General features: G+C 48.4%; 4 protein-coding genes, 1 non-coding gene and 1 pseudogene across 6 annotated transcripts; 1 reads left to right on the top strand and 5 right to left on the bottom strand.

Annotated features, from left to right (window-relative positions):
- Position 1: 1 nt before the first annotated feature.
- On the bottom strand, positions 2-1207 carry BC939DRAFT_19600 (uncharacterized protein). Its single transcript, XM_051550567.1, has 3 exons — positions 841-1207; positions 678-750; positions 2-564 (listed from the first exon to the last, which is right to left on the bottom strand). The coding sequence occupies exons 1-3, from the start codon at positions 933-935 to the stop codon at positions 49-51; spliced, it is 684 nt and encodes a 227-aa protein (XP_051407084.1). The 5' UTR covers positions 936-1207; the 3' UTR covers positions 2-48.
- A 273-nt stretch (positions 1208-1480) lies between these two features.
- On the bottom strand, positions 1481-3480 carry BC939DRAFT_403125 (uncharacterized protein; the record flags this gene model as incomplete). Its single annotated transcript, XM_051552719.1, has 4 exons — positions 1481-1569; positions 1655-3092; positions 3172-3269; positions 3447-3480. The coding sequence occupies 4 exons, from the start codon at positions 3478-3480 to the stop codon at positions 1481-1483; spliced, it is 1659 nt and encodes a 552-aa protein (XP_051407083.1).
- A 1245-nt stretch (positions 3481-4725) lies between these two features.
- BC939DRAFT_t173 lies at positions 4726-4796 on the bottom strand. The gene has a single exon. It is a non-coding gene; the product is annotated as a tRNA-Gly (tRNA).
- Positions 4797-4903: 107 nt separating this feature from the next.
- On the top strand, positions 4904-4976 carry BC939DRAFT_t176 (annotated as a pseudogene). The gene has a single exon. The product of its transcript is annotated as a tRNA-OTHER (tRNA).
- A 2031-nt stretch (positions 4977-7007) lies between these two features.
- BC939DRAFT_467132 (carotenoid oxygenase) lies at positions 7008-9449 on the bottom strand. Its single transcript, XM_051557733.1, has 5 exons — positions 9173-9449; positions 8715-9019; positions 8575-8602; positions 8264-8475; positions 7008-8147 (listed from the first exon to the last, which is right to left on the bottom strand). The coding sequence occupies exons 1-5, from the start codon at positions 9312-9314 to the stop codon at positions 7233-7235; spliced, it is 1602 nt and encodes a 533-aa protein (XP_051407082.1). The 5' UTR covers positions 9315-9449; the 3' UTR covers positions 7008-7232.
- Positions 9450-10798: 1349 nt separating this feature from the next.
- BC939DRAFT_481515 (uncharacterized protein) lies at positions 10799-12224 on the bottom strand (the record flags this gene model as incomplete). Its single annotated transcript, XM_051559033.1, has 4 exons — positions 10799-10896; positions 11203-11608; positions 11765-11811; positions 12203-12224. 4 exons carry the CDS (start codon positions 12222-12224, stop codon positions 10799-10801), a joined length of 573 nt encoding a protein of 190 aa, XP_051407081.1.
- Between the last annotated feature and the right edge of the window lie 628 nt (positions 12225-12852).

Here is a 12852-nt window from a genome sequence, read left to right as displayed (position 1 = left end):
ACCGCCTAAATTAACAAAGGGCTTGCGTGAGCACTCCATCCGCTTTGCTTAATCGGAACGTATATGAGGAGGACGTCGCGCCCCCCCAAAAGGCCTCCGAAACCCTGTTGATCCGCCTTCCTGCCTCGACCCTTCTCTTGCTTTCGACGATGTCGAGATTGATGCGTCCGGGATGTAAGTCGGTCCCTGTGGCTGTCGAATAGCGGTATCGTTCTGTCCCCCCGATGGTCTTTGCACGGATCTGATCGTAGGGGGCGGGCCCCTAAATTCTATAGGCTTTACATCCACCCCTGAACCAACACAAACTCCTTGCCTAGACGACGATAGTTGTTGCTGCTGCTGGTTTGTCAAGTACGCAGGGTCCATGGGCGATGAGGATCCAGATCGCGATACAGGTGAGGACCGCGAAGTAGTCGGTGGTGTGTTTGATGATGTAGTGGTCGGTCCAAAGATCTTTTCACGTGCTGCCATGTAATCTGCCTCTCGTTGGGCCAAAGGTTTCGGGGCCATGTGGGCGACCTTGATAGCCTGGACGGGGCTCTTGGGTCGCCTCAGGATTTTGATCTAAAGGGCGTGTAAGTTAGCCGCAAAAAAAAAAGGCTGCGTGAGAACCATTGCATCGTGCCTCTCGGTGAGAAAGGAACAGAATGCGCGCAAATAATATGTAATATACGGACCTCAGGAACATATTCTGTCCGCATGCTGTTGTTACTATCGTTCCTGGAGATGACCGGCTGCTCGTACGAGTTCCTATGCAAGAATAAGATTCCTTGGTTAGGCGCCATAATCGGATACAAATCATTCACACTTCCTCCGGATAGTGCCCACTTTTCCACCTACGCTTTATCCCAGAGAGCTCGATTCTTCTCATGCAGCGACCGACTATCTTTCATATTCTTTTCATCATCGTTCCGCGAGAGACCATATCGATCCATACCAATAAGTCTATCATCATCCCTGTGTATCCTCGGTGTCGTATTTTTTGCCCTAACCGTTTCTTTTCCGAGAAAGGAAGATCTCGCGTTTGCTGTTGTCTCCTGGGTTGGTTTCGGTACAGCTGCAGGAGCTTGGATCTAATTGAAAGTGGCATTGAAGGGGATCCGGATATGATGAGCTTACGCGCATTTATCAATCAAGAAGGCTATGTCGTGACAAAGCACTATGCACGACAAGTAGTTTTTTTGCATCCTCACATCGGCCTCGTCCGCTTGCTCCCAGTCATCGAGTTCATCAGACATTGTTATACGCTCCTAATCAGTGTTGCTCGACTAATCCGCTCCTTGATGTGTTGTGTAGAAAGGGATCTGTTTGTCGATTGGGCGATGTAAGGAGAGACTTCTTAAAATAAATGTTTGCGCACATCTTTATTGAGCTTTATCCCGCGCAGGGTATTCTTTGTAAAGGCCTAAATGCACACGAGTGGTTTGAACAAAAGATGTTCGGACGGGAGAGGTGTCTTCAACCCAAATCCTGGTTCTCCTTAGCGGCTATTTCCTCCGCCTCCGAACGAGCAAATAGTCGTGTAGGTGTTTCCGTTGATCACTGCCTCCGCACGCACCTCGGTCAACCCTAGAATTCACATAATAAACAGGTATTAGACATTTGTCCATCATTAACACTGTATCAATAAAGTCACGAAAGCAACTAGTCTTACCAAAGTACATGTTCAGCTTAAAGACGACACGGGTACGGGGTTGGGCGCCAGGGATTTCAGGCATAGGAATGTGGAAGTCTGCAATCTTTTGCACGCCAGGGTCCGTGATATATTTAGGCTGATTGGGTGAGTTACACACGTACAAGGGCGAGTCCAGGCCCTTGGGGTACGACCAGGTCACGTATTCCTTCGAGACACACTCATCCACGCCGATCTGCTGTCCAGGACGCACATAAACCGAGAATCGCTCCTTGCAGCGAATATATCCGTCGTGCGAGATAATCTTCTTCGACTCTGGGTCGACGCCCTCCTCGAATGGCATGTTGGCATCAACTCCGTACCAGCGACGGGCCACACGCATGTTGATCGTCTTTGTATTCAACCCTGCGTAGACCGCTCCACGGACCACAGCCAATTCGGGACGCTGTGGAACCGCAATCAGTCCAACAAGATGCGAGAATTCTTGCCGGACACGCTCTTCCAAATAACGAGAAGATCCAAATCCTCCGACCATAAAGATGGCGTTGCAGGACTGGCTCTGATGTAGCTGTTTCTGGATCAGGTCCAATACATCTGAAATGACAGGCTCAAAGACCTCAGCCTTCATTTCCTCGACAGGGACGCAAAGTACACCGTCCTCTAGTCCAATGTCAGGGTCGTTCAAGTCCTCGAGACCGGTGGCCTGTGGAATTTGCATTAGCACATCCTCCTGGCCATTAAACATGGGCTTGACCATATCCACAAACGTGTCCATGAGCGACGCCCACCCGCATGCCTTGATGCCCCTGCGATATCGCCTGAACTTACGCTCCAGCAGTCGCTCCATATTCGCATCAAGGAAAACTGATCCGCAAGAGGCACCATGACCACGCGTGACCTCTTTCAGATGCCGGGTCTGACCTGGGGGCTCGCTTACTTCAAAGACAATCAGATCCACAGTTCCACCACCGGCATCGCAAATCATGAATCGGTCTCCGTGCTTGAGCGAGAATCTGTCGACCATTCGCTCGCAGTACATGGCTGCAGCTTCGGGTTCAGAAATCAGTATCAAGCGATTTGGTGGGTCGCCCTCCTGAATCAAACCAGCGCCAATAGCTGCCCGTCGCATGGTATTCTTGGCAGCATCGGACCACATGGCAGGAACCGTCAGACAGTACTGAAATTGGCTGGGCTCATAGTTCTTGATGAAGCTCTTCATCAGCTCCGACATGACGTGACCATGTAGTTTTTTCAGATAATGGGTCACAGCCTCCAAAGCTGAGATGCCGTTCTCAAGAGGGGTGCTATGCAGAGTTTCATCCAGCTGCAGTTTAAACTTTCGGAGCAAACAAAAGTCCTTTGCCGAGGGCTTGAGCATGGCCAAACGAGCAGCATGACCCCAGTCGAGGATCTTTTGCGAGTCTTTTTTGTACAAACTAAGTGTCGGCGTCTTTGGGTACTGTGCCAAATGTCTAGGCCTATGATGGAATAAAACTATTAGATGAGCGGGACTTCAAAGCCAGCCTTAGAGCTGATACATATTGATCAACGAGAAAATGCATAGAGTACCATTTGGTGATATCGTGGACTTCACCGTCCGCCTTGAGTGCATAAGCGACCCCAGAGAATGTCGTTCCTACAGCATCGAAACATAGGTACAGAAGAGCAGGGCAGGGGTAGCAACAAATGTCATAGGATGAGTATCATGCTTCAAAAACAAAAGAGTGGCGACGTGGCATAGAGAAGAGGCGAGAAATAGATAAAGAGGTTAGACACTCTGACGACTGCAGTAACAACTACAGCAACGACGTACCAAAGTCAATGGCCATCACAACTGGGTAATCCATTTCGGGCTGTGGTGCCTGGGCGCGGAGAGGCGTGGGAGGATTCGAGACAGGGCTCATTCCAGATGCAGGCTGTGAGGACGGAGAGTTGTAGATGCTCTGCTGGTAGTTAAGTGCGCCTGCCTGATACGTCTGGTTTGCGGGAGGAGGGCCAAAGTTGTTATTATTGCTGCCGCCGTTCATGTTGCCGTTGTTCATACTGCCATTGTTCATGCTACCGCTGCTCATGCTGTTCATGTTGTTGCTCATGTTGTTCATGTTGTTGTTCATGTTGTTATTCATGTTCATGTTGTTGCCGTCGTAGCCATTGCTATTGACAACACCGCTCATGCCTCCCACGGGACCCATATTGACAGGACCCCCTGAGAAGTTATTGACACCGCCGTTCATATTGCCCATGCCGTTGTTCATGCTATTGTTGCTGTTGCTGTTACCGCCACCGTTGGCGTGCATGGGGTTGAAGGCAGGGCTCGAGGGGTATCCGCTGGCCATGCCTCCAGGGACCGCAGGGCTTGCGCCCATGGCTGGGGTGGGAGGGTAGGCTGAATAAGGAGGGAGACCTGGGCCGCTGTTGAAGCCATTGGGGTCATAGGCTTGGTTGGCCATATTGGGGTCGAACTGCTGCTGAGGAGGAGGATACACGCCCGAGGGGTCATATGCGCCTGAGGGATCATAGCCGCCACCGCCGTAAGGGCTCTGCTGGCCAGGATATCCTTGTCCGTAGTTCATTCAGAGGAAGCAAGCTGGCACGGGAACGAATGATATATGGGGATATGAGGTGTGGGGTGTGGGGACGGAAGAGCAAGAAGGAAGCCGAATCCAAGAGAAAGAGAGATGTGTGACAAGAACACTGCAAACAACTTGGAATAAAAAAAAAGAAGAGAGGAATGAAGCGGGATCGATGACAAATGGAAGATGAAGAAAAGGGGAAAAGTGGAGTGGGTGGGCTGTATTTCTATTCTTCTTCCTACTCCAGCTCGACACAGCCATGCCAAATGCCAAATGAGCCATGGGCTGTGCTACAGACATGTAGACAAACAGACATAGTTGGCAGCACTTATGTTGGATACTTTTCAACTCTGCTCCTCTTCCTTCCCTCTTCTTTCTACTGTACCTTCGACTCTTTTCATTCGGAGTGTCGAACTCCTTCCTTCTTTCCCTCTTTGATCCAGCAAAATGACAAAATGAAACCTCAGGAACCGGAACACTTCTTCCGGGATTTGTCCAGTCACAAGAAGTAAAACGTAGTGCGTGGTCCGGGAATCGAACCCGGGTCTACCGCGTGGCAGGCGGTAATTATACCACTAAACCAACCACGCTTCCGGGGAAGCGTGCCACCAAATTACTATATATTTCATTATCTATAATTCGTCCTCTAAGTACAAACTCTTTAAATGCACGATCTTTAAGTGCAATTTTCCCGATGGCTCAGTTAGCATACTGGTCAGGGCACCTCCCTTGTAACGCGAAGGGACCAGGTTCGAGCCCTGGTTAAAGCACAGTAATATGTGCTACGCATAGAAATTTATTTGGAGCATGAGTTGGGCGTACTACCCCACTTCAGTTATGTGGGTTTCCTTTCCCCGGCGACCCCCACATTGAGTGGCACTACCCCATGTACTCGTTGTGGGTTTCCTTTCCCCTTCCTTAACGCTTGACAAAATGCTCAGAATAAATTTCGCCCTTGCGCTAGCCTCCGGACTTCGAGAGGCGCTGGTTCAGAACTTCCCAGCTATACACCAGGGTGTACAAGTTATTCCACTGCACTGGCAGCATGCGTCTTAGCTACCCCTGCCGGGGTTACAGGTATAAGTTCAAAAGTGAGTAGGCCCACTTTATAATAGGCTAATCTGAGCTCACATCCAGTGACCTCAGGTGGAGGAAAGACGGGACGAGGAGGTGGAGGAAATGTTACAATAGTAGAGGATTCGGCTCGCAAGCCAGTAGAACGGATTCCGTGCTCTCAAGAAACCAAGACCATCTCCCAGATGTACAGGTTACAATTGGAGAGATGGTCTTGGCAGATTAGCAGGTGAGGAGCCTGCCAGCTAGCCGAGCGGATCGCAGGAGAAAGACCTCGGGACGCTTAGGGAGGTTACAGTGAAGTTGTTGGAGATGGTGCGACTGCCACACTAGAAGATTTAGGGCCAGATAGACACAAGTCTCAGAGACTATTCACTAGGAAACCAGCACTGATTGTTCTCTCTCGGAGGCCATGTTGAATAAAAAAAAAAAAAAAAAAATTGCACGATCTTCAACTGTCCACAAGGCGATCTGGCGCGAATTTCTCTGATTTGAAAGGGAGACGGTTACTTGCAACGGAGATCCAGGAAGGTAGACGGACCGCGGATTATAGGGTGCTACAGCATTGCTTGGGGCGAGGGAAGTTGGACATAATGGAGGGGTTATTCGGTTTAAAAACAACTTTATTAACATTGGATCTGGATTAGGAGACGTGTATCGCGCAACAGGTCACGCAGGAGTTAGGTTAGGCTAGCTATGCGACATGGGTTATGAATTTGACGCCTCAAGCCAACATAGTTGGTAGGGGATGCGGCTCTGCCGTGCATGGAAGGCATCTATGGCTTCAAGGCCTTTGCGGACCATGCGTCTTGTGCTCATGGGGATTTATGTTAATAAAAAAAAAAAAAAATAAAAAAAAAATAAAAATAAAAAAAAATAAAAAATCTTTAAGTGCAATATCGACATTGGCAGCAACAAGGCCTTGCCAAGCCCATCTTATGTGTTTATTCCAAGATATCGATCCACATCCGAGGTCTGTCCTGCATCACCGGAACCCAGTCGCTGGTCCTAGGCGACGACTTTATCGACCGCTTTCCGGCGAATTAGCGATTTGTACTGCGATATCACACCCATCAGCCTAATCAAGGAGTGGGGTAGCCTATTCACCTCGCCACCTTCGATTGCGCGCCAGGCCATCCACAAGTTTGTCAGCTTTATTGAGACGCGGATCACGGAGCTGACCTGGGAGCCACGCTGCGACGCGACCAGTGCTCGGGAGCGAGAATAGGGAATCACAGTCAAGATGAAACGCGTACCATACAAGCATCCAAGACTTCGTCCCAACCTACGGCCAGCTCGTTCGCAATTTTTTGATCGATTCTCTCCTCGTGTCGCTCCTTCTTCATACGTCAGTCGCGGTCTGAAAGGGAGGTGTAGACGAGTGTCTTGTCTTTTGTTATGGTTCATGACAGACAAAGGTTGGCCATACCTTGGTAACTTTTGAGCGTCATTTGAAATTGATGACCGGCAATGGCGGTTTTGAAAACGCGCTTTATAAAGAAACGCTCAAGGCTGGTATAAGTAAATCGGTAACTGCGAAGCCGATGCCGTGCTCCGTTTTTTAGAAAGTCGTGTCTGGGCTGAGGTTTTGAGATGATGAAACTGAAAATGAAAATGAAATAAAATTTTGGATGGGGATGAAGAATTGGTTTTTGTGAAAAACGTTCGTGGCTAGTGTAAACAAACTGGCGCTTGAGAAGACAACGGCATACTCCAAGGGTGATGAAGAAGAAATGACAAAGTTTTGTAGCGATGTACGTACATCCTTCAAAATAAATGATGGAAACGCGCTGTAAAGCCCTGCCATCTGAACTCAGAGTGTTTTTAAAAATTAAGGTATTAAGGTTAATGCACTTTTTTTAAGGCTATGGGAACTGAAATTGAGTCGGACCACTACTATGTTTAGTTGCATCAGGAATCATTGTTGAAATTGTGCGAACTGCTTCGCGTGCCTAGATCTTGGCTCTGACCAGGCTTGGAGGTGCAGGACCCTGAACAAAGAGCTCCGGTGTAAACGTGCCATGAAAGCCGAATGGTACATGATGTTTGAGCCCGATCGTCGCCAGCAGCTCCATGGTTTGAGCATCCAGCACTGCAAAGTCCGTTGTCTGCTTCTTGGGGTGAAAGACCTGGACAACCACGAAGCCATCGTCCTCTGCGCGTGTATCCTCCTTTCCAACTGTAGCATACCCGCCACGAGGGATGAAACATGGCTCGCCTGTGACACCCTCGCTCTGCCAGAACTTGGTACCCTTGCCATGAAGATCGTGCTTCAGGACTGCAGTAAAACAATGTGGGCGCTTAAGATCACTCGAGGCCATCATATATGTGTAGCGAGTATCCAGCCCATGACGGTAGGGATGCACTATGGGGAACTCGACCGAGGCGGGATGGAGCACAGTCTGGTGAACCAATGGGATATCACTGTCTCCAAATCGAACCTTGAATCCTGTCAAAAGGCCAGGAGCTTTAGAAGCGTTGCTGAGCCAGGTTTTGTTCTCAAACTCCATCGTGAATTTTTTACCCAGGCAGACTGCAGTCAGATCCAAACCGACTACACGATCACTCTCGTAGATTTCCTGAACATTGCCAAAGTGGAAGATATGGCAAGGCTCCGGAATGTCGGCTTCGATCCATTGACGACCGCGAAGGACTTGGTCAGCTACCTGCGGAGTGCGCGCAATGATGACAAGACGACAGGGTAGATGCTCATAGTAGTGCATCGCATCCCCAGGTGAGGAAATGCCGAGTAAGAACTTGTAGACGTCCGCATTAGAAACGTTGACGAAGGGCGTGATCTGGACGATGTAAAAGTTCTTACTCAGTAAGAGGTCGTGAGCGTAGTTGAGTCCTGGGATATGGAACGTCTATAGAATAAGAAAAAAGAAAAAGACACAGAGAGTAGGGGAGAGTAGGCTGTGAGCGAGAACTAAAACTGGGTAAATAATTACAGATAGCGCGCGTTGCGCATAATCAATATTACTTGGAGGCTCTTGACGGCCCACTGACGGCCATACTCGTTAATTTGGAGCGACGGTTGACGGCTGACACCAGCCTTGGCAGACATGGTGACCAGCCTATCGAGGAATGGATCATAGCGGAAATGGGCGCCTAGCGCCTTGAGCTGCAGTGTGCCGCCTAGGTCCTCTTCGCCAATGGTCTCGAGGGTTGTAGGATCCAAACAGTGAGGGAGACCTATTGAAATTTGTATAATACAACGCATTTTACATACAGATCTTCTACGGGAGAAATAACAATAATTCTTTGTCGCGTATCATTTATGATCCGCCATACTTGTCTCGTGTGCACTGAGCACCTTGCCCTACAATCGCGCATGAACAAGATGGTCAGCGGATTGGACGCAGTACATATGGTAATACGAGACATGTGCAAAAGAAGAGTGAGGAGATTAGGCCGGCGTCTTCCTGTATTACCTCCCACATGTAGACATTGGTGTTGGAGGGGTTCCTGAAGGTGAGCACAGTTGAGCTCTTTTCCCAGCCGACCTTGGATTTTATCACTGCTGCAACGTTTGCCCTCAAGCTATTGGGATCCGTCCCCATCTGACCACGGTAGATCATCTTCTTCGCAGTCTGCTCCTCAACGCGGTGCCGCGACTGGATAAAGCGAGAGTTGAAGTGGACGTGTCCATCACCAGTGAAAGACAGGGCAACGACAAGACCATCGCCATCGATTGGATGGGTCAGTTTGGTGCTCCCAACGCTGGTGTTGCCAGGGCCTACATGCACGTTTTCATATTTGCCAGGGATGAGGTAGAGAATCATACTGTCAGTGTCACGAGGATTGTCGTGTATTAAAACGCGAGAAAAGTTGCAGCATTCTTCTCCAGAGGTGATGGTAAACAAAGTAGCGCAGATGAATGAACCATTACCATTACGGAAAAAGGTGCCAATAAGATCTTTGGGAAGCTGACCCTTGATGTCGACCTCGGGCACCCAATAGGTGAGCTGCTCCCTTGTCTGTGTCTTCCAGCCAGCAGCGGCCTGTTCTGTCGAAAAAGCAGGATGAGCCATGAGGAGGAAAGAGAACGAAATGAATGAGATGTGCGAGCGATGAAGAGAAGTGGAGTAATGGAGTTGCAGGAATTTGGAGAAGAGAGGGCGGGAACGAAGGGAGTGCGGACACAAGGACCGACGCACTTCTTTTCTCCCCCTTATGCGCATTGTGCAATGTGCATCGTTTTGTAGCGAATATCCAATCCGTTGCAAATTAATGGCTACCTGAGGCTTTTCTTCCGGTTCTTTGTTCCTGGTTCAGTCTACGTATTCGCAGCCAGCCCTATCTTTATCGACCGTAGTCGTCCACCGTGCTCGTCTGTGAAGCGACTCGCTTATAGGATGAGCCTGTGATGTCTTCGATCTTCTTTCTTATTTGAGGCGAGTGCAGTTTGGGCTCTGCCTATGTCTCTACGGTGACTGGGTCCACACGACCCAGTCTACGCACTGGAGGACTGGGGAAACACGATGTTGGCCAGCAACCACCGAGGGTACGCAGGATTTGATATTAGGTTTTGGGGTTGTGCCTGTATAAAAGGAGGATCGAAGCCAGCGGTCTTTTGTTCCTTGTTCCAGTTGAACAAGAAGACCGTTGTGCTGATCACTCGCTACAGGTACCCTTTTGCTTAGATATATCAATAATGAATTATGGTTCCAGTTGAACAAGAAGACCGTTGTGCTGATCACTCGCTACAGGTACCCTTTTGCTTAGATATATCAATAATGAATTATGGTTCCAGTTGAACAAGAAGACCGTTGTGCTGATCACTCGCTACAGTGTGCGTAGTTGTGCGTTAGACCCTTGTATTCAGTGTGGAACACAAATTATTCGAGCATTCAGATTGGGAGTTTCCTTACTCCTTACAACTGTAAAAGAACTATCTCCAAGCGCAACAACGACCACTCTACGCCACATGTATTTTAACCCCGAGACTTGATTGCTACTGTTGCACTCTTTTTTATTTATTTCCAAGAGCTTATGTCCTACCTAAGCAGAAATGTAAAGATTGCATTTTCATATTTGTAATGCATGTCCACTTTCACATCATGTTGCTGATCGCATTGCATTTTCGCGTCTTGTTGTCATTTCGGTCGGTGGACTTAATGGGGATGTCGTGGAGACTGGAAATATCCTATCTTCATACTCTTCTGTCGGCCCAAAGGCGGATGCATCAAGATATAGTATCATCTTCGATCGGTCGGCTTTACAATGAGTTTTTTTTTTGGCCTGTCCCTCCGCATTCAGAGACACCCATCGATGAGGAGATTCAAACATCATCAGCCCCCTGTTGCGCCAACTGAACCTGTCCATGCCCCTCCATCTACAGTGAGCCCGATCGACGAGAGTTTTTCTGGTTAGCCACAACCAGGCTCTCCAAAATGTTTCCTGAAGATGTCAATGCTGACACCATCCATATCATCATACAGCGACCGCAGCAAGGTAAACGCCCTTTCGCGACAAAACTTTGTACGTTGTATCGAAATTGTTGCACAGCACTAATTCAAAAATACCTTGTATCAGTTCCAAAATTGTCAAGCAGCATTGCGTTGAAGGTGTCCCTCAAGAGAGCCTCAGAAAACTTTCCTTGGACTACAGACGCTAATATTGCAACGATACAGGAGCTACTCAGTCGCATTATTTTAGTCTATCCTGATCTCGTTGATGAACCCAGCATGATCGCTATTCACCACCTAAAGCCTCTCATCCTGAACCTGATATCCTCAGCTCCGATGAACAACTTCGCACGACTCTTTGGATGTACATTGAAAAGAATCTCAACAATCTAACACTCGAGTTGGGTACACCATCAGAGTCATATTCCGATTACTCGTGGGACGGCGTACAGAAATTCTATGGGCAACATGCATTTAGACGCGATCATTTGTTCGAATGGAGCGCCCTTACCTGCAATCTCAGAGGTGACTTCCGCTTCTATCTCAGCCTTACTGTCATCTGAGTTATCCAACGCCTCTAAATGCGCAATGTTTGAATCCAAGTCGGATGGGTATCTCTGGGTCCCAGAGGTCGCTTCCTGAAGATCCGCTTCCTGAATCATAACCGCCGACTTCTTGGCCACAATGGCACTGTTAACAAGCAGTTCACGCTTAGCAGATTCGAAAGCGCGATCTGCCCAAAAATGTGCCTCGTTCCGTGCTCGAAATGAGTTGTACGCTTCACGAAGTCGCTTTTGTCGACATTGGCGAATGTTTTGGGATTCAATGAGCGACAGGTACGCCTCATGTGCGATCCCCTTGCCAGTGAAGTCGAACTTTCTCACGAAGTTTACAAAGGAGACATGCTCCTTCTTCGGCTCAATATTTAATGCCCAGTTTAGATACAAAGTTGTTGATATGCTTGGACGATGTTAATGCTAATGAGGAAGCGACCAAAGTATTTCCATGTTAATATTGCTTGTAGCTAGTTTAAGTGACTTTGTCGCAGCATAGATGTAGCTCTGACGCCTTACCGATATTAAATCGGCTGAAGAGAATCGAGAGACTGGTAGAGTAAAGGCTGGAGAATAATAGAGTCAGAGTTAACGAATACTACGATATCATTATGGCTCTTTGCCAGGCCACAGAAGCGCAATTGACAGAAAGTGTACATGACATCATACAGGCCATGCAAAGCCAATCTGAAGACCATCATAATCACAACCACCTCCCACTCGGCAGGGCACGAAATTACTCTGGAGCACCTGCTGGAGCTAAAGAGGCCGGTTGCTATTGACTAGATGTTCAGCGCATTCCCCCCACGAAGTATCAACAGAAAGTGTACATGACATCATACAGGCCACGCAAAACCAAGCTGAAGACCATCATAATCACAACCTCAGAGTCGACATGTTGGTGTGCTTTTACTCTACCATTCGTCGTATCTATTCCGTCCATCCTTTGCATTTGACCCGCCAGCTGCTCGAGAAGCATTTGGAATTTTTCGGCATGAACAAAGGCGTTTTCTTTTATCTTGATGGCTTATCTCCAGTAGAGAAGCCGAGGACGACCGAGGCCAGAGAGGCAAGGCGGAATCATGCTTTAAATCGAGCTCTATGAAAGAGATGGAGGAGCGTGTACAGAACAGCCAACAACTGAAGAAGACATTTATTCAATCTCTCCAAGCAAATACGATCTGCATTTTATTGGCCGTTGGAATCACGGCACGGGTTCGCTTTACATATGTAGCAAAATTGTTGGCATTTCATCGAATGCCCTAGCGAAGCGGACCTAGAGTTCGCACAAGCTTGCAGACCCAACGATATCGTACTCACCACCGATAGTGACCTACTGTGATATGACTCCATCGACGCCACTCTTAAGACACCGAGTTCTGGTGTACAGCCGGGCGGACGTGTTGCGGTGTCTTGGTCTATCCAGGGCCCAACTTAGCTTTTTCTGCATAGTAAGCAAGAATGACTACAATGCACCGGTCGCGACAAGTGTTGGGTTCAATTTCAAAATTATCAAGGATTTGGAAGAAGCAGATCAGTATTGCAAGATGCACGCATGCTATTGCCATATACTGTGTTATGTAGCATGCATCTGGAGTCTTTTTTTT

Source organism: Gamsiella multidivaricata (assembly GCF_025024155.1).
Source record: "Gamsiella multidivaricata strain RSA 2152 chromosome Unknown BC939scaffold_105, whole genome shotgun sequence".
Lineage (NCBI taxonomy): Eukaryota > Fungi > Mortierellomycota > Mortierellomycetes > Mortierellales > Mortierellaceae > Gamsiella > Gamsiella multidivaricata.
This window is presented reverse-complemented; position numbering and strand designations above follow the sequence as displayed.